The 27782-nt window shown below is 43.8% G+C and overlaps 1 protein-coding gene across 4 annotated transcripts in view; it reads left to right on the top strand.

Moving 5' to 3' along the window:
- The window catches only part of RASSF6 (Ras association domain family member 6), a 185834-nt gene that overhangs the window by 133920 nt on the left and 24132 nt on the right, over positions 1-27782 (top strand). For all 4 annotated transcript variants that reach the window (XM_085636476.1, XM_085636478.1, XM_085636477.1 and 1 more), the window contains 2 exons: positions 17415-17563; positions 20880-20977. In XM_085636476.1, the coding sequence (XP_085492602.1) occupies positions 17415-17563; positions 20880-20977 (247 nt within the window). The remainder of the gene's footprint in view (positions 1-17414; positions 17564-20879; positions 20978-27782) is intronic.

Here is a 27782-nt window from a genome sequence, read left to right as displayed (position 1 = left end):
TCCTCCCAAAGACTAACAGAGGACCATCTGTCTATTTTGCAGCAGGAAGTGCAAGCCCTTTTTGGCCGAATGGGCTATCAAGAGGGAGCGTGCACCAGAATTATACGTGCTTGTGATTTCTAATACTTTCTGGTGCCCAAGAAGGATGGAGGAATTTTTCCTATTTTAGACGTTTGCCCTTGCAACTTCTTCCTTCACAAGGAAAAGTTCAGAATGCACATACTGGCCCCCAGTTTGACTGGCCAAAACCAAGGAGACTGGATGGTTTAATTGGACATACAGGATGCCTTTTTCCAGATACCTGTCCTGCAGGCCCATTGGCACTACCTGCAGTTTTTGCTGGCACAGGAGCGTTTCCAGTTCATGGTGCTCCCCTTTGGCCACACCAGTGCCCGTCAGGTGTTTACAAAAGTGATGGCAGTGGCGGCAGAGCACCTTCAGAGGTCAGGAGTCCCAATCTTTCCCTAACTCGACGACTGGTGTTGAAGGCAAGCTTGTCCCAGGCACTCATCAGCTGCTTCCAAACAATAGTGAACCTCCTGTCATCCTTGAGATTCACTGTCAATGTGCCCAAGTCACACCTGAATCCTTCTCAGATGCTCCCTTTTTATCTGGACCATTCTAGACACTGTTCGGTTTTGTGCCTTTGCCTGGAAAGGACAGCCCAGGACATTCAGGTGATCCCAATCTTTCAGCCATGGTCCTGGATTTCAATGAGGTCAACTCTGAGGCTTCTGGATCCGATGGCTTACTGAATCCTGCCGGTTAAGCAACTCAGGTGGCATATGTGAGCTATGCAGTAGAATCTGAAATCTCAGTGGACCCACCATCAAGGGGACTTCTCTGACCACATTCAGATTCTGGCAGGGACTGCAAAATATCTGTAGCGGTGGTCACTGGAACTATATTGGGTCAGTGGAAGATCCTGTCCCCTACCTGACAAAAAACTGACCGTGGAGACTGATGCATCACTTTTTGTTGTGGCTGAACCTCTGGAAGAAGTAGGAGATAAAAGCCCTCTGGTCTTTGGTGGAGTCCCACCTCCACATCAACCTTCCGGACCTGAGGGCCATCTACTTGTCATTGAAAGTCTTTCTTCTGACCATCAAGGAGAGGCTGGTACAAATGCTCACACACAAAACCACCACCATGTGCTACTGCAATAAACAGAGCAGGGTGAGGTTGTGTAGCCTTTGCCAGAAGGCTGTGCACCTCTGGAAATGTCAGGATCATCGAGGAATTTTCCTAGCTGTGAACAACCTGGCAGGATCGTTCATTGCTGGGGTGGATGAGGTCAGTCTTCAGGGCCGGACTGGCCGTAGCGGGCACCGGGAAATCCCCGGTGGGCTGCAGGGGTGGGGGACGGTTTTGGGCCCCTGGGGGCTGTTTTTGTTACAGGGCCGTTTTTGCAGCATAGCTGCAAAATCGGCCCTGTAACAAAATCGGCCGAAAACCGTCCCTGGCAAAGAGCTCGGCGGCACCCCCAACCCCCCGGGGGTCCTGCCGAGCACTTTGCCAGGGCCGGTTTTGGTCCCAGTCCGGCCCTGTCAGTCTTCAGCCCTAGCGGATCACGATTGGCAGTTACAGCTGTAGGTGGTGCAAGGTGTCTTCTGTGAATTGGGGAGAACCATGGCTTGATCTACTCGCCACTGCCGAGAAGGCTCAATTTCAGCAATTCTGCTTGTTGGAATTTTTTGGGTGTTTCTTGCTTAGAGATGCGTTCTGCCTCAAGTGGAAATCAGGACTCCTGTATGCTTTTCCGCTAATATTGCTCCTGCCCCGAGTTCTCAAGAAGATCAGGAAAACCGGGCCCAAGCCATCGTAGTAGCTCTGGATTGAGTACAGAGCATTTGGTATGCAGAACTTCTGGCCATGAACATCTGTCCTCTGCTGATGTTGCCCTTCTGGGAGGATCTACTGTTGCAGAAACAGGGGAGTGTTCTGCACCCAGGCCTTCGCAATCTCCACTTTCATGCTTTGATAGTGAGTGGTGACAGATGAACACCTCCGACCACCAGAGATGTTTGATGTTTTCTTGGCAGGCAGGCATTCCTTGACAAAAATTGTATATGCCTGTCTTTGGGACAAATTTGTGACTTAGTGCAAGGCATGGCAGGTAGACCCCCCTTCTGGCAAAATAATCTAATCTTTTTCTCTTTGTTTTGTTCCTAGCCTGTCAAGGCTTTGCTTTGGGCAAAGTTAAAGGGTACATTTTGCATCTTTAGGTCTTTCTGCAGCTGCCGGATCAGCCTTCATTGTTTGAGTCTCCAGCTGTTATGCACTATTTTGAAAGTATTACATTGTTTGTTTCCTATCTCTCCCTTTGTCATGCCACTGTGGGACCTTAACTTTGTCCCCACATATCTCTTGTACGCTCCTTTGAGCTGCCTCACAGCTGTACCTTCCAGCTTCCCACCCTCAAGACAATGTTCCTCTTCTCCATAACAATGGTGCAACGAGTACATGAACTTCAGGCTCTCTGTCAACTTCCTGTACACCACCTTTATCCGGACAAACTAGTTTGACGAATGTAAGCAAAAGGGCCATTAGTTGTGTGGCCTGCACAACTAATGGGTCTACATTTGCCGTCCACTGGGAACCAAATACACTATTGTAGAGCTTGATTCTCAGGTTAGCAGAGCAGTCCAAGGCCTACTCATTGGTAGTGGTGTGGGCTAATAATCACCATTCGGTGACACACAATAATAACAAAAGGAACAATTGATGGACAGAATGCAGAACATTGTCATACATTACCCCGTACAAAGATCTGGGCCTAAATACATTGTTTTTTTGCTCACCATGCCATTCCAGTTTGTACCTAGCCATATGCAAATCCGTCTTAGCCCTGCACCCAATGGGAACAGTCCAGCCTGAACTGCCAGGCCAGTTCCTCCCTGGACTGGAAACAAGCCTCCTAGGACCGGTTTGAGGGTTTCACCCCTCATCAGCAAGGATAGCTTGACTCCAGTGGCATGGAGAGCACGGGACCAAATAATACCACTAAATAAAAAATTGTCTGTACACACTACTCATTACTGCGCAGTAATTTACAAATATACATTAGGCGCATGGAAAATACCATATATGACATTGCGTAATCCCCTCTGACCCTCTAAAAGGTCATTCAGACACATCAGGTAAGTATATTGACTTGGTCAAAGGTTCGTGGTCAACAATCCACATGTCATATGTACTTTGATCGGTAATCACTGTCAATATTATCATTTCAATAAAGCATTTAAATCATATGTGTCTGTGTGCTTATTTAAGGCTTTCCAATCATGAAAACGCAATCACAAAAACAACTTCTAGAGAACATCACTTATTGATCACAAACATGCAGCCATAGACTTAGCCTCTGAAGAACACTGCACTCACAGCTGTAGAGCACATGCACCAGCCTGAGGAGTGATTGAACTAAACCGAAAATACTGAGATTGTCATTCTTTTCTGGACCCGCCAGGTAGTGTTGGTGGGGCTCTTGCCTGCCTTCTCGTGCCACCACTGTCTCCAGAACTTTGAGCTGTTGGGAATCCCAGCAGGGAATTATGGGGCACTGTTTCCTTGGAGGCCTGCATACTTTATGAGCATCTCCAGCTGCTTGCTTTGATTGTGCCGCACAGGTCACTTACTCCCTCCTTTGGTTCTGGCCCCTGGGGGTGCCTGGTTCCACTCAGGCACTTCCTTATGCCACCAACTGTTGTGGCAGCCCAAGGAGCCCATCCCTGGTTACCCTGCTGGGTCCCGCATGGCAGCCTCTCTCATGCAGCCGCAGGAGCCCGCAGCTTTGCTTTTGCCTGCCCACTCCTGCAGGCAGGGCACTGGTGATGGCGGTGGCTGCCCACTCCCCCCAGTCATGGAAATGGAAAGTGGAGCTGGCATCCACCACAGGGAAGAGGGCAATGGCATTCTCCCATCCTTCGGTGTCTGTTGGGGGCCTGGATTTGGGATCTCAGGCCCACCTCTTTTTCTTTAACTTTTGAGAGAACATGATGGCGTTTCCCCCACCCTTGGCAGGCATCAGAGGCTTGGAGTCGCGGACCCAGGCACCCCCAATCAATGAAGTAGCATGGGGGTTGGGGTCCCCAGACCCCTTGATTTCTCGGGAGGGGGCTTTATGCACACACCCCAGCTTTCAAAAGTGAAAATGCACCATGCGGCTGCCCCCAGGCCCTGGCCCCCCATGGCTGGGGGGGGAATTTAGCAGGTGGGCAGCAGACCTCTATTCACTCCGTGATAACTGAAGAGGACAAGGGTCAAATCCTTCTGCTGATATGTCGAGCCCCGATGGTCTATTTTGCATGTTTGGGGCTTATTTTGCTCCTGTTTACCAGTTCAGTTCACGTGGAATACTGTTCTAAGGCCTTCTGGTCTCGAAGGCGGTGATCTCTACAGGGGGGCTGGTTCCACTGGCTCCCTGCACCAGCCTTCCTGCTCTTTCTGCTTTGGTACTTAGGTATTTGGTGCAGAAGTCTAGTTTTTTCCCCCAACAAGTCCTTAGGGGATGTAAGCTGGTCAGCTTCCCAGGTCCCGGGGAGAGCCCCACTGGTCTTGGAGTCAACTGCAGTCAGATTCCTTAGCCCAGATGAACATCAGGGGGTTTCTCCTTCCAGTTATCCATGGCTGCTCCTTCCAGTCCCAGTGTCCAGCTTGAAAATTGGGACGAAAGGTTCTAAAGGCGAGGCACCTCTGGGCTATCACAGGGTGCCAAATCCGCTCTCTGCCCCTGTCCCAACCCTCCTGCATGGTATGCGGGGACAATTTAAAATTATATCAATCAGAAGTCACATCTGCTCTGGGAACCTTAGCTCCGCCGTTCGCTGAAATCACTGAGAAAGCCGTTCACATCAAATCTTCAAAGGGAGCCCCTTCCAGCGTTGTCTGCAGATGTCTAGAATCCTTCCTTTGGTCAGTAGGCTTGGGCTGGTGCATCTCTGGTACAGTGTGACAGCTGATTGATTGATGCAAATCTTTCATCCCCATCCCTTTCCTCCTCGGGTGCTGAGTGAAGCAATGTTGATTGCTCGCTTTGTGCGGGGAGGCCTCTGTTCCTGCTACTGGAGAGAAATATAATTAACCTGGCACAGCAGGGAGACAAACTGCCTGAGCTCTGATCCTGAGCTGAGCCAGAGAAAAATTACAATCCTGAATGGCCCATAAGCTATACGGGTATCTTCATGGAAACTCTTATATTTGTGTTTTGCATACATATTCCACCCAAGTTTCATATGGCACTGGTCTCTGTAGGCCTACTAGAGGCGAAACTGCACTCTAAGGCAGTCTTCTCCATAGGTGTATAATGGGGTGTCACTGCAGACAAGACAATAAACCACACTGACTTTCCCTATGAGTGTGCACTAATATTATAAAGCCTATATCAGGTCAGTACCCATGCCTGCAGAGTCCCCTCAGTGTCAGGCTTCCTGTGCATAGTTACCGGGTTGCGCACAACAGGAATCTCCCACATGCAGTGTGTAACCAGCCAAGTTCTCCTTACCTTTGCTGCATCTCAGTGGCCTTGACTTAAAAGGTAGACACTGGCGGTAAACACGTGCAGTCGATTTACTGTGAGTTTATCATGGGTAACCAGTGGTGGTCCTCACCCACAGTAAAAAGGTCACATACCAGGTAGCCAAAAAGCTAAAAATCAGGGAGGATTTGATGGGCAGAACCCATTGCCTTACAGCAGAGAAGGGCATAGTTTTGCCTAAAGTTGTGACACCGTTCCACAACAGCCAGAACATCACCCTGTTGGTTGTCTGTGCTCTGCCTCACTTCCCTAAGCAAGAGGAGAGACTCCACTGCTTGGACCCCAAGAGACCTCTATGCTTTTATATTGATCGTACTAAAGAACACCAGGTGGATGTTCAGCTCTTTCTGGAGTTATCTGGACTGAAAGAAAAGGTCAGTCTTTGCAGAAGGGAACCATCTCCCTCTAGATTGTGTTTTACATTAAGTTCTACTAAACATTGGTCAAAAAGCAACATGCAGAAGGACTGCATGCTTATTCTACCAGGGCTAAAGCTGCAACTACTGTGTTGGCATGCAAAGTCCCTGTCCTGAACATCTACCAGATAGCTGCATGGCTGTCCCTCCATATGTTCATGAATCACTATTTACTTGACACCCAGGTTAGCGTAGAGGGGCATTTTGTCTGCTCGATCCTACGAGACTTTCCTGGTTGAGTCCATGCAGAGACCCACCTCCAAATAGACACGGCTTTGGTATCACTTCAAAAGGTCAAAAGGTGAAGAATCCACAGCTAGAAATTTCTTTCAGAAGTAGAAGTCATATCCAGATCAGTTTGTGTAAGACCATGTGCATGTCGTTTGCATCAAAGCCTTACTATCCTCACCCCTAACCCAATGGACAAACAGAGCAATTTAACCAAGGCATAGAACAGTACTTACTGACCATACCCTGGGTGTTGCATTCCTATTCTACAGGACCTATGAATGCTGCAATATGTCCTCAAATCCTACAGTAGATCCTCAAATATTGTAATCCTCAAATTATGCAGTGGATCCTCAAATACTGAAGTAGCCTGCCACTCAGATGGGGCATACTGTCACAGCTTTTGGGGTGCTGGCATGTCAAGAAGAATGGCATGCTGGGGATGGGGACACACACCTGGACAGCACATATCCCTGGGTGGTATGACTCCTCTTTCACCAGCGCAGAAAGCATGCCGAGTTGCAGTGCCCTAAGCAAGGGCTGAAAATGGTGGCCAGCAAATCCCAGAACCAGCAGTGAATGGGAGGGGAGGCAGGCAAACACAAGGAGATGATGGATGGAGCGCTGAAATTTTTCAAACACTCGCCCCCAGTCACAGATCTGGGTTGAATCCATCATCATTCTTTAGCTCACTTTGCCACCCCAGTTCAGACACAGCTATATGCAAATCAGTCTTGACCCTGTGCCTCATGAGAACAGGCCAGCCGGAACTGCCAAGCCATGTCTTCCCTGGACCGGAAACCATCCTGGGATCAATTTCGGGCTAACAGCCCTCATCCGCCAGGCTAGCTTGAATCCAGTGGCAAAGTGAGCAAGGGACCCACGTCTGGGCATACCCTGCCAACTTAGAGCGAACAAAGCAAACACAAGGAGATGATGGACGGAGTGCTGAAACTTTTCAAACACTCCCCCCAAGTCACAGATCTGGGTTGAATCCATCATCATTCTTTAGCTCATTTTGCCACCCCAATTCAGACACAGCTATATGCAAACTAGTCTTGACCCTGTGCCTCATGGGAACAGTTAGCCCGAACTGCCAAGCCATGTCTTCCCTGGACCAGAAACAAGCATCCTGAGACCGGTTTCTGGCTAACAGCCCTCATCAGCCAGGCTAGCTTGAATCCAGTGGCAAAGTGAGCAGGGGACCCACGTCTGGGCATACCCTGCCAACTTAGGGCGAACAAAGCAATCACAAGGAGATGATGGACGGAGTGCTGAAACTTTTCAAACACTCGCCCCCAGTCACAGATCTGGGTTGAATCCATCATCATTCGTTAGCTCACTTTGCCACCCCAGTTCAGACACTGCTATATGCAAATCAGTCTTGACCCTGTGCCTCATGGGAACGGTTAGCCCGAACTGCCAAGCCATGTCTTCCCTGGACCGGAAACAAGCATCCTGGGACCGGTTTCGGGCTAACAGCCCTCATCAGTCAGGCTAGCTTGAAACCAGTGGCAAAGTGAGCAGGGGACCCACGTCTGGGCATACCCTGCCAACTTAGGGCGAACAAAGCAATCACAAGGATATGATGGACGGAGTGCTGAAACTTTTCAAACACTCGCCCCCAGTCACAGATCTGGGTTGAATCCATCATCATTCTTTAGCTCACTTTGCCACCCCAGTTCAGACACAGCTATATGCAAATCAGTCTTGACCCTGTGCCTCATGGGAACAGTCCAGCCCAAACTGCCAAGCCATGTCTTCCCTGGACCAGAAACAAGCATCCTGGGACCGGTTTCCCCCTAACAGGAAGGAAGGCACCCGTGACAACACATGACAGGTATGGCTTTGCTGGTTGCAACTCCATGACAAATACAGAAGAAAGGGTTTTAGCATGCTGAACTCACTGACAAATAAAATATGAAAACTTTTTATATTGTGATCTCTCAGGCAAATGCAATAAAAAGGAGCTTTGCATTGGGAAATATAAGGTCAATTGAAGAGGTGTGCCATTGTTAACTCTCTGACAAGTGCAATAGAAAATGATTTTACATTTTGTTCTGCAATACACAAATAAACAATAAACCAAATGGAAGGGGTTTTACCAGGGCGGACTAGGAAGCAAAACCGGCCCTGGCAAACTGCTCGTCCGGCCCCCTGGAGGTGGGGAGGGGGGTTGCGGCCGAGCTGTTTGTTAGGGCCGGTTTAGTCCGGTTTTGTTACAAGGGGCTGATATTGCCGGCCCCCGGTAACAAAAACGGACCCCAGGGGCCCAAAACCGCCCCCACCCTGGCGGCCCACCGGGGAAACGCCTGGTGCCCGCTATGGCCAGTCCATCACTGGGTTTTGCAATCTTTATTTGCAGTCAACAAGGAGCTAAGTAACCTCATTCTCACATGACCATGAACCCGTTTCCACATTCTCCCATGAACTTATGAGGGAGGATGTGCCATTACGGTCAGAGCTGCCGAATTTAGGGCTGGGGTACTAGGTTCGATTCTTGGCATCAGCTCAATATCCTGTGATTCTGGGCAAATCACTTAATTCCCAGTGCCTACCACAAAATGAACATGTCCTTGTGTAACGCAACTGGTGCTCATGTAAAGCACTCTAATGCTTTTGGGTCGGGTTTGCGCTATATAAAACACTGCAATGGAAGGTTGTTGTTACTGCCTGCTGCCAGGGACATCTGGAGGATTTTGGGGGGCCCTTTTTGGAACAGCTTTCAATTTGAGATCCGGTTTCAGCTCTTTCTTGCCCTCTTTTGCCAGGTCACTGATAGTTCACAGTGGTCCAAATTCTAAATGTATTGACATCTAATATTCAGGGACCACGTCTGTTTTCAATATTGTTATACAGCTGCGGATCACTAATATTACTGCAAATAATCTCTGTGACACCCTCCCGTTTCTCATATGTGAGGTCCTGGTTTGATCTAAAAAAAAATTCTGTAACAGACTCTCACACTTCACCTACATTAAAAATAAATTAAGGGAAAAATGTATTTAGAACAATATTTTAAAGAATGATCAAAGGTCATCAGGGCCAGACTCTGTAGAACAGAGCTGGCCCTATTCAGGGGCCCCTTGGAAGGCTGGGGCCTGGTCCAGAGACCACTTTGCCCATGCCCTAAAACGTGTCTGCCCACTGCTCCAGAGGAATCCTCCCCTGCTGGTATGCATGTCTCTAGGGCACCCTGCTGTAGCCACAAGTTCCAGAACCGGCAGTGCTTGCTGCTAAAAAAAAATTAAAAAAATAGTGTGTAATGTTGCACGTGTCAGCAGAAGCAGTGCCAGAACAATGCAGATCTATACACAAGGGGCCCGATTCATAGAACTACCTTAAGACAAAATCCTAAACTTACTACTTTTGGTATTCACAGAAGTTAGGATTTTGTCTTAAGACAGACTTAAGACAGACTTAAGACAGACTTAAGACAGACTTAAGACAAACTTAAGACAGACTTAAGACAGACTTAAGACAGACTTAAGACAGACTTAGTTAGGATTTTGTCTTAAGTTTGTCTTAAGTCTGTCTTAAGTCTGTCTTAAGTCTGTCTTAAGTTTGTCTTAAGTTTGTCTTAAGTCTGTCTTAAGTTTGTCTTAAGTCTGTCTTAAGTCTGTCTTAAGTTTGTCTTAAGACAAACTTAAGACAAAATCCTAACTTCTGTGAATACCAAAAGTAGTAAGTTTAGGATTTTGTCTTAAGTTAGTTCTGTGAATCGGCCCCTATGTATTTCCTGCTTCTTTGATGACTGATGCACCAAAACGTAATGATGCAACATCACATTGAATAGACTGGTTGGTGGGGTGTGCTGCAGGAAACTAAGAAACCGCCATGACACCATGGTTTGCGTCCTTACCTCCTGCACTGATGATTGAGTGCTGTGTCATTTTGGTCACTGTTGGACTTCCCACAGATCTGCTGCCTCCCCATCCCAGTTGGTACTTTCTCACAAGTCTCACATACTAGCAGTCACACACCACTGACAGAACTCTCACTCCACTCAAAGACTACTAGTCACACTACTTTTAGCACTTTCACATCCCCCGCAAACTAACAGCAACATCACTAGGTCTGGCTAGTAAGTGAAAGTGCCTCCTCAAGAAAGGTGAGTGTGCGCGCACGTGGATAGGTGATTGCTACATTGAGTCAATGGCTGGATGACGACATGAATACTTGCAAGGGTGAGTGACTGTGTGCCTTGATAGTGACTGCATGGATGGATGGATGCATGAATGTGTGGATGGAAGCATCTGGCTCTCTGTGTTTTAAGCCTGACCTATTGTGTTTTGCCAGTGTTTGTGGTGTCAATGACATAAAATCCAGAAACAGTCAAGGCTGTCTATTTCCAAACCTAAAACCTTGGCTTCTGGGTGCCCAGTAAAGTCGTGTTGTGCATCTCCTCAGCTTCCTGTAAGTCTGGAGCCCATGTGCCCCTTGGGGACAGTAGCAACCCTCCATTAAGCACCACAATTCCCATTCATACCTGTGTCAACCACCGTGTACTTGTGATCAAAATTACATCCGTGTTGCAAATTTGGAATAGAACAATGCATTGAGTGATTTAGTGAGTTCAATGGTAATTACATTAATCGTGCTCAAACACTTTTCGTGAAATGCAGAGATTGTCATAAACACAGTCTTCACATTTAGATTTCGCATTTATTCCCACCAACCCATAGAGCTGTAACGATTTCAGAGCTATATTCTATTATACTATATGAGATAGTTCACTCCGAATATACTGATATTGGAAAAATATACTGCAATAAAAGTTTTTATGGTAACTGTCACCCATAATTTCGTGTGTGCGTTGGCTGGCAACATACCGAGATAAGATTAAGCTTTATTTTCATGTCAACCATGGCGGTTCGAGCATATTACGGGAAATACCCACTGTATCAGTTCGGGCGCACCCATGTTGATATTTACTTTATAGATAGGCTCATATTGCTGATAAAATGGGAGCACCAGGCAGAAAGGTAGTTCCCCTTATCATCAAATACGGTGCGAAATTTCAAAAACGAATTTCCCAAAGTAAAGAAGAAATGACGTCTGAAAAAAAAATCAGGAAGTAGTGCGCCATACCCCTGATTACCCATTGTTCCCAGACCCAATTAAAAATTTGAAACAGCAGCCGGCTGGCGTCAGGGGAAGTAGAGCGACCATCCTGTGACGCGAATAACGGTTTTCTGGAAAAATGTACCCCAGTTTTGAAAGGGTTTTCCGGTTAAAAACTATCCGACGCTGTCAAACTCACAGGAGAAGTGCCATGGATGACATCCAATATTGATATCGCGATTTTAAACTTGTGTTTATGTTCAGTGGCGTCACTAGGGTTGGTGTCACCTGGTGCGGGTAACTCATGGTGTCACCCCCTCACGACTTACCGCATGGACCTCCTCCGCCCCGAGTCCGCCAGTGGACACAGTTGGCAAATAACGGGACCATACAGAATCCTTAGTAACGTTTGTAAATGTAGGTCCTATATTTACAAAATGTGCCTGTTAACAACAGTGTGATAATGATTCATTAATCAGGTTGTACAGTGGGCTACCAGTTTATTGGAATTTATAATATCATAAGTATGGTACTTTTTACTGGTGTGGTGTTACCACTATCCAGCAACACGATATATCAGTGGTCGAAGTGGGGGAAAAAAAGTAGTGGAACTGTGGGCGGAGAATCAGAGGGCGGGAATAACCCAAGGATTGGATCAGTGGGCAGAGCCAGAGGCGTGGCCAGAATGCGCAAACATCCCAATTTTTTGTATTTGTTTGGTTTCACTGCCCAGTTTTATCAACCAATGGATACACATGATTAATTAAGGTTATAATGAGTTATTGACAGTAAAATGTGTTCACAAAGTGGGATATGTTTCTAATCACAGAATGTCCCCAAATACGATAAAATGTGGAAGCACAAGCCATTTGTCTCCGAGCCATGGAGTTTCTGTCATCAGCACTTCTCCCATTTCCAAAACAGTAGTTCAAACATGAATGGCTAAAAATCCTAGTTTGCAAATGTTTTCTAAATAATAATGGCTCTGCCATATTTGCCTCATAATGCAAGATCTGCAGCATGATCAGACCATTTAAACTAATAAATTGTTTGTAGCTCAAACGTATCAAAAGTTAATAAAAAATGTGACTTGTGTTGCTGCGGAGTAGATGACAGTTAATAGCTCACTGTTCTATGTTAGGATTTTAACTTATAAACTGCAAGTAACAAAAGGATCTCTCTGACAAAAGCAGTAGCCCACTGGCCTATTTACATTATGTGCACTTTGTGATCTGCATGGTACATGTTCTTTGCAGCAGGTACATTAACCCTCTGAGCTACCTTTCCATGAGTCAAATCTTCCATTAGACAAAATTCCGATCTCTCTCTAGGAAGAACATTAATCACCAGAGTCATCATGACATTTTTATTGTTACCGAAAATTACTGGAGGCCAGGAAGGAGGCAGCAAGCGCTTTTAAAACCATAATAAACTTGCAAAAATGATGCCTCCACCTAAAGTGAGCACCTGGTGCGGTCACACCGGTTGCACCGCCCTAGAGCTGGCCCTTCTCAAGGGTCCTGTGATCTCAGTGACAGGGTCACTGTTCTAGGGTGTACTGCTTCATAGGCCTGCCCGCAAGACTGGAGGTGAACTTCAGTATGAATAGTTGTGGACAAGCCTTGAAGGTTAACCTACACTTGTCATGCTAGGGTCCACCTGCTGGTGCTACGACACCGGGGCTTCTAATGTCTTGCGAAGCCTTCTAAGGTCTAGCATGAGATAGTGCTCTCTCAGGAGAGTGGTCTGGCGGACTGGTTATTAAGGCTGAACCTGGTTCCCCAGTTCCAAATTCAGCAGCTCTGGCCATAGTGCCACATCCTCTCCCACACTGAACACCATACTGCCCCACTGAGAAAAACCAGACTGCCTTCAACTACAACCCAATTGTTGCCAGCTATAAACACCTGGATGCGGCTCAATTTAAATTACGCACTGGGCAAGAGCAATATGTGGCCTACAAAAAAAAGTGACAGCATCCTGGAAAAAGCAAGCAATCATAGGGAATGCAAAATTTTGCAAACCATGTGAAATGTAAGCAGGAACAACATGGTTACCTTAACGCTTTTACACTCACTGTTCAGAAATCAGTGAGTGCTTTTGCCTGAAAAGTTAAGGACATGACAACACTGCCCTGAATGGACCCATTTCAATGGCCATTGCTTATATCCTTACAAAACGTAAGCAGTATGGTAAAAAAAGACAACATCCCTAGATACAGAGCAGCAGTACAAATTTTGTTTTTCAATCCTCACATTGCAGTACCTCCAGGATTGGTGCACTAGTTCCAAGCCCAGGGAAAACAAAGCCAAGACAACAAAAATAGCGCTTCACTGGCAAACTCTGTAAAAGTGGTGCCAATGTGTTTGGGTGTGAATAAAATCAATCTGGACAGTTTGCTACCACTCTGGCTTACTTTATTTAGTTATTAATTTTTCATATTTTTAAACTTTTATTCCCGATGCTACATTTTGGAATTAAATGTCAGAAAAATACGACATTGATTTCCAGCAAAAGTGATTTTCTTTTTTGGATCCATTTCACAGGGAAGCAAATAAAAGAAAAGAGAGGAGACAGTGCGCGGCACCTCCTCCTCCTAAAAGGTTAGGTTGCTCTGCGCACACCGGCCCTGTTGGTGTCACCCCATGTGAGTGTGTCACCCGGTGCGGTCCGCACCCCCCGCACCCCCATAGTGACACCGCTGTTTATGTTATTGGGGTATATTTCGTGATTGTTAATTCCATTACTTAATCACCACATTGGAAAGACAGGAGATCTCTCTGACTCGTATTGTGTTGTATTATGATGATATTTATGTAGCACATGCCTTATTCTTTGCGAGCCGTAGTGTGATTTCTGATCACATACATGTAGTAAAATGGACTCATGAGAAATTACATGTAACTTATGATTAATGTCTAACAAAGTAATTGTTTTGTCCATACCCGACAGAACCATTGTTTACTTATAATAACCATACCCAGGTTCTGAGGGACACAGGGTCACCCCATTGTTTAGATATTTTATGATTAATGTCAACATCTGATATTTTCCGGAACCAAATTTACATTTGTTTCAGAGAATTGCGTACATACGCCAAGCATGTGTATAGTAAATTTGTGGAATTTTACTGCTTTTGTTCTTATATTATTCTTCTAATTATATTATTTGGGCATATACTGCTGCCTTTTTTACACCTATTTCAAATAAAGTGTACTGATTGGTACTCTACTCCACTTTTTGCTCAACTTACGTCAGATCTCTTTGGGTGTAGTTTAGTGCTCGAAAACGTGTAGGTGGTGCAAGACTAGGTAATAGTCAGCCGCAGCCTGTGCAGGTAAGAGCGGTGGGACCGGGTGGGTAGGGATCTCGACAGACGACGACAAGGGAAAATTATGTTTTCATTTAAATTTCCCTCTTTATCGTCTGTCGAAATACCCCCCACCCAGCCCCACCACCCAACCGCTCTTACCTGCACGGGCGCAGCTGGTGATAGTTAAAGGCAAGCTATATATAGGTATTTGAAAACGCTGTCTGGGTGGAAAGTTCTGGACTTAAGCCGCGCTACAATTGTCAGAGCCCAAATTTACATGTGGCACAATCCTCATGAATGGCTACACCCAAGAGCCATTGAAAGGGTAAGGTTGAGAAATGGTGGAGGGTCGTGCCTTCTTAATTGGTCCACATCAGTGAAGAATCCACGTCAAAAACTTGGTTCAAAATGAAAATACTTGTGATGTTTTTATTACTAGTTGACATTGCAAATATAAATTGCGAAAAGAGAGCAAACAAGCCGACACGTGTTTCGCCCTAGTGGCCCATTGGCCTTGGGCTTTTTCAAGGCGGTTTTCAGTAGAGAGCAAGGTCTGCCTGCTAGAGGGTAAATGAGTCTCTGCGGTCTCGGAGAACAAAACTGTCAGAAGGGTTCAGGACCTCTCTTTTCGCAATTTATATTTGCAATGTCAACTAGTAATAAAAACATCACAAGTATTTTCATTTTGAACCAAGATTCTTCACTGATGTGGACCAATTATGAAGGCACTACCCTCCACCATTTCTCAAGCTATATATAGGCCCTGGTTTATGAAGGTTTTGTGTTGTTCTTGCTCCACGGAAAAGGACGCAGTGCGACGCAAAACCTATAATGAGATTTACCTAGCCACCTAAGGCCACCCTGCGTGGCTTGGTAAATCTAGAGTAACGCAAGACAGCGCAAGGCCCTGCCTTGTTTTACTTGGCATGGTAAAGGCATTACATGGGTGGAGCTTGGGTGTTCCCATGCATCTGCCTATGTATTCTGAAGCACTCCCAGATTTACCAACACTGGTGGGCCTGAGAGTGCATCAGAATTGTACCTGTTCCCGCCAGAGGTGCAACGAAGAGAAATATCTTTGTTTCTCTTTGTTTCCTCAGTCTAAGTGTGCTGAATTCTGCAGCACCCTTAGAAAGAGGAAAATGCCTCAAAGAATTGTTTTTGTGCTGGAAGGTGTTCCTTCCCATTCAAAAATAATCTTGCAGCAAGGGTGCCTGCGTTGACTCTAGGCTGCAGATCGTGCCCCAGTGTAGGCAGAGGACTGGAATGTTTCATATCTTTAAAGGAAAAGTAACAATCTGGCCCTCTCCCTTCCACACAGCGCAGCAAGTTGTATTGCTGCGTGGCATGAAAAAGTGTTACATCTTGCCCTCAGTGCAGGAATACCTAATTTACATTACATTTTCCTCACTACTCTGACTCTCAACTTTCGGAAATTCACTCAAATCTTATGTGCACATTAAATGTAAAAGAGTTGTGAACATGAGGCACACATGAATACACTTGTCTGCATTTTTTTAAATATGTTAGCTTTGATAAGACCTACATTTGTTTTACAGATGGAATCCTGTGAACTGTAGTCATTCAGTAATTAAAAACACAAAGTATCCCAAGGAAGTGTGATTGCACTTCTCATAATTCCTTATTTTCTTGCAATATTTTTGTTCCAAATTTTTATTTTTTGGTGCTAGTCATAGATGTTCACAAAACACTTCAATAATGTGCTCTCGAGTGGCAGGAATTGTAGCCGCATGTAAATTCATGATATATACATTTTTTTGAGTACGATGCAAATGTAAGAATGCCAGAAATCCGAATGTCAAAAATATGTTAGCAAATCCAATGGTAATTAAAACAAGCATTTGCAATGTAATCGGTCTCGCCTTTGGGAACTTATATGTATTTAGCTATGCCCCACATTAGCCAGGATGCTGAAACATTTACTGTTCTTTAACATGGAGGGAAAGTAAGCACTAAACCATGGAACACGCCAGGTATGGGAACACATTGAGAGAAATGCAGCCTATCAGCAGGAAATGGTATTGTCCAAAGCTTTGTTTTTAATATAAAATCAGGGCCTTCAGTGGTCATATGACTGAAAATACAAGATTTGACAAAAATATTATCGTCTACGGGTGCTCAGGGGAGACAAGTTTCTATGGCCTGGAATCTAGGGAATGCTAAAGTGATTCTGGTATTTTACTGACCTCTGCTGGTCGTTTTCATCAAGAAAGTTGAATAGAGGCAGTTGCCAGAAAAAAAGTTCCTAAGTAGAAAGCAATTCGGGTATTTTACTGACCTCTAATGGTCGTTTGCTATCAAGATAGTTAAATAGAGGCAGTTGAATAGAAAAAAGTCCCTAAGCAAAAGCGGAAGCAGGCGAGTTCTGAGGCTGATCTGCAGAGCTCGCAAAGTACGTACAACAGATCCTCCAGACAGCGCAAGCGCTGTCTAGGCTCGACCAAAAAGTTAATAACGGCAAAACTGCAATGAAATCGTGCAAGGATCATACCTAGTTTAGGACAACGTGTTTTGTTTGGATACCTAACTATGGAAGAGATCCTTGTGGACTTGGACATTAATGATAAAAAATATGCCTCACACACATAGAAAAGTATATAGCTTGCGAGCACACATTTTACTTTTCTATATTAAACAGGCCATAAAAAGTAACATGTACATTATGACAATATCATTCGCATAAGAAAGCAATTCGCCTGAAATTGAGCAATCTTTGTCAATAAGTTATCGAGGAAGATGAATGTTTCACTGTGCCCTGTTTATTAAATATTAATTAGCTAACAGTTGCAATCATTATTGACTTAACCAGAAATAAATACTGCAGTTGTTTTTTCTTCAGGAACACGACAGGCAACTTGTTGTTTCTGGCCTCCTTGAGATATTTTGGGGAGTGAAGCGCCCCATTCGGTTCAGAATTCAAGATGAGAAGCTCAATTGCTCTTCGCCGTTAGAGCTGCCTGAACCACTGGGCTCATCTCGAAGTAAAAGGTACTTTTATTTTGAATGATTTCGGAAATTAAGCTCTCGTACACTAAAACACATGTACAGCTTATATTAAAAAGAAATATGTCCTGAAGCACACTGCCATTTTTTCCATAGCCGCACAATTTCATGTCAGTCGTAAATATTAAAAATTGCATGCATTTTATCTGTTGTTCTAAAGGGTATGTTCTGAAGGTTATAGACATTGGAGGGAAGATAAGTCTACGTACGATCTGTTTGACTTTGTGATTAATAACCATCTCCCATTCCACTATGTGAAAGCTTGCACCCATGAGTTTGAATACTCTGTCCATGAATACATTCCTATTCTCTTTTTCCTTTGTTAGACCCGTCAGCCTTAGAGTGGCCTTCCCCCAAACTTTTCACCTTCACCCTTTTTTGCTGATCTTGTTTTTGTTGGCTTTTTGACTCTGTGCACTTTACTACTGCTAACCAGTGCTAAAGTGCTTGTGTTCTCTCCTCTAAACATGGTAAAATTGGCTTATACCCAATTGGCACATGTATATTAATATATAAGTCCCTAGAAAAGTAGTAAACCATGTATTAGGGCCTGTAAATTAAATGCTAGTAGTGGGCCTGCAGCACTGGTTGTGTCCCCCACTTAAGTAGCCCTGTAAAACATGTGTCAGGCATGCCACTGAAGCCTATGTGTGTTGTTGTAAAATGCCAATTCAACCTCGCAAAATACATCTTTTGCCAGGTCCAAACCTTCCTTTTTAATTCATATAAGTTACCACTAGAGTAAGCCCTAAACAGTTCAGAGGGCATGGGGCAGAGTAGGTAAACTTTGGACGTGTACTTTTTGCATGTCCTGGTAGTGAAAAATTCTTACATTCGTTTTTCACTACTGCAAGGCCTACCTCTCCCATAGGATCACATTGGGTTAATTTATTGCATTTAATAAGTGATCACTTTCAATTTGGAGCAGGTGGAATGTTGAGTTTGTTCTCTAAAGAATTGAAATTTAAATCCCCGTTTAAAGTTAAAGTCAGATTTGAAGTCACAATTCTGAAAATGCCACTTTTTAGAAAGTTGTCATTTTCATGTCCTGACATTTGGTGCCTGCAGCCTGCTTCCTGGGTCAGATGACTTGGTGTCACTGGCAGTTGGTCTTTGTGTATTGCACCCAGACAATAAGACAAAGGGAGATGAGATGTTGGCAGTATGGGTCACTCTGATTTAACAAGGGGGAGGAGCTGTCATCCCATGTGACTTGTGCAGCACAAAGGCTCTGCCTGAACACACTCAGAAAGGTTTTGATTCTAGTCTTTAGTGTCCCCAGACAAGCTGGCGCCAGGGCATGGGAGAAAGGATTGCCTGGCAATTCAGGTGGGCAGAAGCCTTCAAAAACGTCTCCTACTTCAAAGTGGGCAGCAGGTATAAATATTGGACCCACAGACCCAACTCTTCAGTAGACATCTGGACCTGTGGAAGACTCAGAATAAGGACGGCTGTCAACTTTGCTGCAAGAAGGACTGCCACTCTGATGCCCTGCTGTGCTGCCCTCCTGCCTGAGTGAGATGGACTGGACCTTCATCTTGAGCCCAGGACCACCAGAGTAACTCCAAGGACTAGCTGTCTGACCTCCTGACCAGAGCCTCTGAGACAGAACAGACTCCAATAGCCGGTTACCTGGCATCAGGAATCTGCCAGCTGTGAATTTTGCCCTCCCAAGTTGTACCACCCCAGTCCTGGAAGTGGGCATAAAGGTGCTTTGCCAGCACAAATATTGACCAAGCAGAACTGATGCAGAGCAACACGTCACCTCCCAGAACTCTGCATCGGAACTGCAGCTCGATGCATCACATCACCAAGCTCTGCATCGGAACCACTACTTAATGGTATTAATTTGAATGCAAACAGCAAGAAAATATGACTTGCTGGCTATATCACTGAGTGAAGTAATAATGCCTTCTTGTTTGTATTCAAACACTTGTTATTATTGTGTTTTCCCAAAGAGTTTGTTGGAGAATACTTTTTTCTAAACTACTTGCTGGATGAAATAAGCATGCAAAAATGCTTTTGCCTTGCTATAAAATTGCATGTTTCCTCCATTCAGAAACCATTTTAGTTTTCAGGCAAATTAGCATGCTCTCCTCTTACATTATTTTATATTATTTGTGCTTAACTACTCTTATCCAAGAAGGAAATATCTCATAGTCTCATCCATATGTAAAATATAGCAATATTAGGTGTTTAGAAGAGTTCTGATACATTTTTGACTCAGATCCACTGCACCTGCTGCACCATTCAAATAATTACTCTATTGCCTGCAAAATAACTGCACTTGTGACTGCCTGTTTAGTAGGAAAATATAGCAATATCTGGTTATAGTGGAGTTATGACAACTTTTAGCCCCGGTGCCACTGCACCTGCTGCACCATTCAAATCAAGCCCCTTTTTGCTGCAAGGTAAGTGAAATTGTGACTGCTTGTATAGTAGTAAAATATAGTAATATCAGGTGTTTGGAGGAGTTCTGACAACTGCTGGGCCCGGTGCCCCTGCACCTGCTGCACCATTCAAATCATGACCCTGTTGTCTGCAAGGTATCTGCCTGTTTAGTAGTAAAATATAGTAACTTGTCATTATTTAATTATTGTTTATATGCAGGAAGGGACACCTTCCTTCACATAAAACAATCATTAATGGTGTTTTGCTCTTTCTATGTTTTGACAGAATGCAAAACACATAGAAAAAGGAAAAGCGAAGACAAAAAAAAGTATTTCTCCTAGTTTTGCTATTTTATTGCCGGCTCTTGCATGGCGTTAGTTTTTGGTTCTGCTTCAGATTTACACATTATTGTAAATCTGGGGCAGCGTCAAAAATCAATGAGTGTTGCGGTGGAACGTCCTCAGCAACATCCATTGCACGCCCCTTTCATGCTAAGAGATGCGTGTAAGGGGCCATATTTAAAAGGAGGAGTTAAGACACAAAAAGTGGCTTAACGCTGTTTTGTAAATATGGAGAAGGGCACAGCGCTACCAGAATGTTCTGTTTGTGCTATCCCCTTGTAAATATACCCCCTTTTTTTTGGTGCACACATTTCTGGCAGTCAATTACCGTTGGTTCAGAAACTAAGAATCACACGCTAAATCTGTGTATTTTTACATTATACCCAGCAGTAAATATTGTAATTGGAGATTCTGTTGATGAAAATGCCATGAACACAAATGAAATAATATAAGATCTGACTTTTCAGAAATCTTGGTGCTAAAATAAATGCAATCATACAAGAATCACTTTGGTATCATATAGAGTGAGTTGGACATATTTGTTATAATTACATCATTTTTTATTTCAGTGGAATGATACGCTGGGGAGAATTTGATGATTTATATCGTATAAGTGAGATAGAGGAGAGTTCAAGCAATGACGAGGTTGAAATAAGTATTGACAAAGGTAGGTGCGATAGATCACCTTAACTTTAATAAAACCAAGATATTAAACTAGAGTGAGTGTGGCTGCGGTATCGATGTGAGGAGCAGCTGACATCACACATAGTAAATACAATCATGTTCCTACTAAGCACCTCTGTGAGGAATACCAAGTTTACATTGAGTAGATTGGCTCAATTAGAAAGGCCTTCCCTAGAGAAAACTGCATGTGTTAGATTAACAGCAATGCCAAAACAGCATAACAGTTAAGAAACAGAATAGGTGAAATTCCAATTTAGTAAATAAGAATAGGCTGTAAGGATTATAGTCACATACAAATTAAGTGAATCTGATATAGGGACCAGGAGTTATTTAAAAAATGAATGGAATTTTCTTCAATTGAAAAGAATTGTTGGAAGTTACAAATGAAGCATACCATGGAGCTGGTACGGTTCCCAAAACTGACATTAGGAGGCCGCAGTGCATTCACTTTCGACAATTTTAAAAGGAGTTTGCTTTGCTCACAGCAAATATTCTTATTTCAATAGTAGCTGATGAAAGACAATGTCCAAATCCTTCAAGGCTGGTTCTGTGACTTCTTGATTAGTGCTGGGAAAGTACTCTTGGACACCAGGTCAAGTGTTCAAGTAGGAAAAAGCTTTCTCCCACTTTCCCCAATCCCATAGCCAAAAAGCCAATTGCCTACTGACTTTCCTCATGGCAGATGCAACCCTCTCTGTTCTTAGGAACTTCCACAGTTTCCCATGCCCATAGAAAGATTCTTCAAAATGGCTGCATTCTTCTGCTGGTTAGGGACTCTGACCCTTTGTCCTTGTGAGGTCGGAAAAACGCTACTGCCATTGGCCTTGAGAGAAGCCATTCGTTCAAGGTATTCAGTAGAAGTAGGAGACACCCCCATTAGTCCTCCAGCTGGCATGTCCTGGGTTCTGCCAGTTTACATTGTATTTACCGGTGCCAGTGAGCTTTTTTCCTTCAGAGTCCTTAAAGCAGTTCTCTTAGCATGCACCAATCTGTGATTTGTAAAATTTGCTAAGTGAATTCACCTTTATTCCATATATTCTCCTTATAGTCTTTAATAGCACTGTGGTCCACTTCCTGGTTCCCAAAGCTGACTTACTACGAAGCTGGCCCAAAATGCTTTATCTTTTAGTTGTCTAAGATGAGAGAAGTGAATGTGTGGCTTAGAAATCACTCGGTCTTGTGTCTAAACCCTCCTAAAGCCAACCCATTGTAGTCCTTGCCAGATCTCAGCTACCCCTTTCCCACCGTACATGGGTTGCTAGGTTTGCTGTCGCCTCTCACCCCAATGGAGAGGGGTGTAAGAGAACCTTTGGGCAAGCAGAGGAGATTTATGTGGGACAGGAAAACCTTTATCCATGAAAACCTTTGGTCAGGGGCAATAGCTCACCTCCACCGGAAAGGATGAGGTTGAAAAGATGTAATAATCTTTGAGCCACAAAGGGCTTAACAGGCGGTAAGGGGTTAGTGCCACCATTACAGACTGGCTTCTTTGAGAACACAAAATGTGAAAACTTATAAGAGTCACCCTAGCATCCATTAAAACAAATATTGCTTGTTACAAAAAGTCCGATTTAGATCTTGGTGGGACTGCTGCCATCACATGGCAGTCCCAAGTACACTGTCAAACTGATGGTGGTCCGCCCACCGTATTTAGATGTTGCGACACTAGACAGGGGACCACGCAGTGGTGGTCTTCTCTGCTGGCTAACAGTATTGCATTGTTGGCATGCAGGCGGGATTGCGCTGAGCCAATTTAGATGTTCCCATTGTGCTGGTGGTGTTCCAGCAGCGGAGTTCTGATGGAGTGAGGCCATAGTTGTGTGGAAACAGGTAAGTACTACTTACTTTCATCCCAATACACATATATGTTGTGAATCTGTCAAAATGTACATGTAGGTATTGTGTACTGACCATTTTTGTTACATATATCATTGCACACCAGCAACATACACAGTATTGAATGTAGACCAACACCCATCAAAATAGCCTACTTTAGAATCCAGTGACAATGGGTTAGTTGAGCATCATGGTCAAGTAACAGCAGCACAAGAAGGCCCTGGGCATTGGCGTTCACAACAGATTTATTGGTGAGACTCCCCAAAAGGTTGAGTTTTCACCTCTTTTCCATCGATTCTACAAACTCACAATTCAAGGTTTCCCCACCACAGTCTCTCGGCTGAAGGGCACATCGAAATCTGGATGGAGGTAATACTGTCAATAAAATTACAGATATACATGAATAACAGCAATATAAACTCACCAGAGAGAAATAAGAAATGAATTGGAAATATGAAGGGAAATATAAAATCTGAAATGACTGCACAAAGTTTGTGAACTGTGAATAACAATAATGAAAGCTCACCAGAGAGCATGACTTGAATGAACTGGGTCTTATATAATGGACTTAAAGCATTTAGAGCCAATTAAAATAAATGTAATAAAAATGTTTTTAATTGAGCACTGATGAAACACGAGCACCTTTAAACTCAGTCACAATAAGAAACTTACATGTTTGTAAGCGAATTAACAATTAACTACACTAACCACAATGCATCACATTGAAAATTGGAAGTACATGGGTGCTTTTAGAAATAAAAGATGTCTGTTTCAATGGTGCAATATCCCGTGATCAAGCCTTCAGGAAAGGCATAACGCGTTGGGTACGGCAACATTTTGAAATAAAGCTGCCTTGAACTTCAACAAACACGAGTGAGTGCGTCCTTAATAATAATTCAAGCTGTCGCGAGGCAGCAGAGTTGTACTTGGTGTAATTGAAACCGGCTTGTCCCTGCCGTAAAGGACGCACCGCCTTAGAAGTGAGCGCCAGCGTCGACGCAGAGGGCTACATTGTGGCAAAAAAACAAAAGTATATATATATATACACACACACAGATATAGATATATATTTATATATACATACATATATATAGTTACATGTGAGTAAAGTAGTAGCATATTGATTTACAGAAAAATACATGAAATTCACCCATTATACAGTGTATAGCAGTGGTGCAAGTTATACTTATGTCTTGCTACTGCAATAGCAGTTTTTGAGGGAACCACAGAAAGCAACTTTGGCAATGAAGAGGCCATTACAATGAGAAATCAGTTAACAGTAAAACAGACCCTGGCTTGGATTGAGAGATTACAGATTTAGGATATAAACAAATGGTGGGAGGCGACAACCCTGGCAAAGTATTTCGAGGTGGGCAGGGGTCCACAAGTATATACAATCCCATCGCATGACAGACCCAAACCGCAGATGTTGGAGGATAGAACTGTCAATTCATATGGATGCTCACAAGGTATGATAAGGATTTTAATTAAGTGGTCCTGTGAGGTGCATGCTAACACTCTTAAGGAAATTAAGATGTTGGAAACCAACCTCAGGACAGAAGATGAATCAGAGAGCATAACCAAATTTGAGGAAACAACATACACTAGATTAACCAGAAATGAGAAAGACATAGTGAAATGTAAGTAAGGAAAGTTTGCTCGAGACAAAAGAGACTATGAAATGGATCAGGTTCTGAAATTTGCAAAAAGATACAACAAATCAAGCATGATGGAACAAAAAGAATAAAATATGGAAGCATTTGAGAAAGTGGTGATAGACTTGGAGTCCGAAGTGAGTTCAGAACCAGAATCTATGGACCTGACAGATACATCTAAACCATTCAATAAGGTACATTTGTTACGAGGCATACCAAGTATTGCACATTGATATAAGGGCAAATAAAACCTGGGCTACCAAAAGACATTGGGGACATTGCAGGTCTGTCTGCAGACATTTAAATATGAGAACATTGATATAACAGAACTTGATAATGTCCAGAGTGATGAAGAGGTGATTACAATTTTGAATGATATGGACCTCACTACAGATAATTACTAAAAGAGTGTATTTAAACAAAGGTCACAGACCATTTACACTGTGCCCTTTACCGGTGTGGACTTGTTCCATGAACTATTAAGAAATTGTAATATATCAGGAGAGGTACTTTTGCCCAGACCAAAAAGAATGTAGCCTGATCCCGGAATAAGGCATTACAGGCACCGAGGGAGAACAGGGATCTAGTGATTAAGCCCTCAGATAAAAGGGGAGATATTGTGGTCTGGTCTGGAAATGAGTACATGAAATAAGCCTTGTGTTAGCTGAGTGATGAAGATTGTTACAGGCAGGTACACCATAACTATCAAAAGGAGCAAGTAGTCAGATATCACTCATCTCTGGGTAATTGGAGGAGAATTGGAATATTAGAACATGAAGAATATATCTTCCTAAATAAATTACAACCCAAAATTCTCATAATCTGCATGCTCCACAAGGTGCATATAGACCCAATTCACCTGTCTGAAAGACCAATAGTAGCTTTTATCGCCAGTCTCTTAGAAAAAACATCTATACATATAGATTATTTCCTCTTTCCAATGGTACAGGCACTGCCATGTGGATACATTGTCTAAAAGTGCAGACCCGAATTGGGGTCATTCATCTTTCAAGTGACCGCCTCAGCCTGCTCTCTGCACATAGACTTTGAATAAAGTAACGCTTCTCACAGCAAGTAGCACAGGGGTTATCTCCAGCCAGGAGCACCCAAAATACAAGCAGAATGTGATGTAAGTTTTCTGCACCTGGTTGTCACAACTGAAGAAGTAATCAGAGACACGCAAGAGCACAAGCCTAAACCTAGAAATGTCCTCACCTCACACAAAAGAGAGCTCAGAAACAACTGTGCTGTAAATTAGAGAGGAAGTGGAGACTTGAGGATAACTCATTTACCCATATGGAATATAAATTATCCCTGCAAACATATAAGAAACTCATCCTTAGGGAAAAGGCCTCCCTTTTCAGCAGAAAATTATAGCGGCCGACAGATGCCCTAAACCCTATTTACTATGGTAAAGAATCTGGCCAAGCTGCCAACTGCACCAGATATTAACATCAACCAGGAGTTTTGCAACTCCTTAGAAGAATCCTTTCAGCACAAGGTTAAGTCTGTTTTCAACACCTTTGTGCTTCAGGACAACTGCCTAGCTCAGACCCCTGCCCAACTCAATAAGATACAACCAACAATTCATGTCAAGATACAATGTTCACCAGAGTCAGCTACCCCAACCCTTTCTTCTTTCACTGCCCTGTCTATTGAAAAGACTTCCAAAATTATTGGTGCAATTAAATCAGGCTCTACTTCGGATCCTTGCTCCCCAAAAACTTTGCATATGTCTCCAGTAATCCTAGCTATCCCCCTCACGTCGATTTTTAACACCATGTTCACAACAGAGCCCTTTCCAATGGAGTGGAAGAAAGCCTTAATTCTTCCGTTATTAAAGAAATCTAATCTGGATGCCAAGGATACTCTCAATTATAGACCTATTTCGAGACTCCCTTTTCCTGCAAAAGTGAACGAGAAAGCTATTAACATTGAACTGTCTTCCTTCATCAATAATAATAATGCTATTCTGGATTCCTCCCAATTTGGATTTCATACTTACCATAGCACAGAACTGGCCCTTATTACAGCTACTGAGGAGCTCAGGCAGACTTTAGACGGTGGGGGGTGCTGCCCTGATCCTTTTGGACCTATCAGCAGGTTTTGATACGGTCAATCACGAGCTGCTGAGGGTCCAGCTAGCTTCCATCGGGATCAGAGATAAGGCGCTCTCCCTGCTGTGCTCCTTCCTGTTCAAACAGTCTCAGGAAGTTGCATTGAGGAACTAAGTTCTCGCTGTCATGTGGAGTTCCTCAGGGATCTTCCCTGAGCCCTACGCTTTTTAATCTTTATGTCACACCTCTTGCCAGACTAGTGAAAAGTTATGGTTTTGCCTTTGTGTCCTACGCAGATGATAATCAGATTATTGTCTCTGTGAGCAGTCCATCCAGCCTTACAGCCATCAGTTTTCATGACTGTATGAGCCATATAGCCAATTGGATGACAGGCAATTGTTTGAAGCTGAATTCATCCAAGACTGTGGTTTTGGTGTTGGGGAACAATCCCTTATTTTGGACAGATAGCTGGTGGCCGGTCCAACTTGGTCCTTTACCTAAACCAGTGCCCAAAGTTAAAAACTTAGGAGTCATCTTTGATACTAAGGATACTACGTTGTCCTTTGAAGCGCAAACCAATTCGGTCACCTTGGCTTGCTTTTTTATCCCAAAAATATTAAGGAAGATTCTTCCTGCTATACCTTTGAACTTAAGGAAAATGGTGGTATCTGTGCTGATATACTCAAGATTGGATTATTACAATGCCCTCTTTACCAGTGCCCCCAAGCGCAGCATTCAAAAGCTGCAGACTGCCCAGAATGCAGCAGCAGGATTACTTCTAGGTATCTCTAAATTCGACTTCGTCTCTACAGCTCTGCTTCATCTTCACTGGTTGCCGGTAGCCAAGTGGATCCAGTTTAAATCACTCTGCATTGCCTTGAAATCAGTTAACAACTTGAGGCATACGCAGCTGGCGAAATTTATTAAGCCATATATTCCAGCTAGAACCCGTAGATCTGCCGAACATGGAAACCTAATTGTTCCTAGAGTTAGTAGGGCCAGGTGTGGTGGCAAGAGTTTTACTGCTACAACTAAACTGTGGAACTCTGCCAACCTCGCTTAAAAAAGAGACTAGTCTGCTAAAATTTAGAAAGGGCTTAAAAACCTGTTTTTTAAGGCTTAATTCTAATGCTCAGTCCAGTCTGATCTGTACATGTTAAGGGCAGTGCTTAGACACCCCAGGGTATTTGTCGCGCTTTATAAATTCATCATTATCAGCATCAGTCCCACTCCTCAAGCC

This window comes from Triturus cristatus, chromosome 2_1 (assembly GCF_964204655.1).
Source record: "Triturus cristatus chromosome 2_1, aTriCri1.1, whole genome shotgun sequence".
In the NCBI taxonomy this organism is placed as follows: Eukaryota; Metazoa; Chordata; class Amphibia; order Caudata; family Salamandridae; genus Triturus; species Triturus cristatus.
This window is presented reverse-complemented; position numbering and strand designations above follow the sequence as displayed.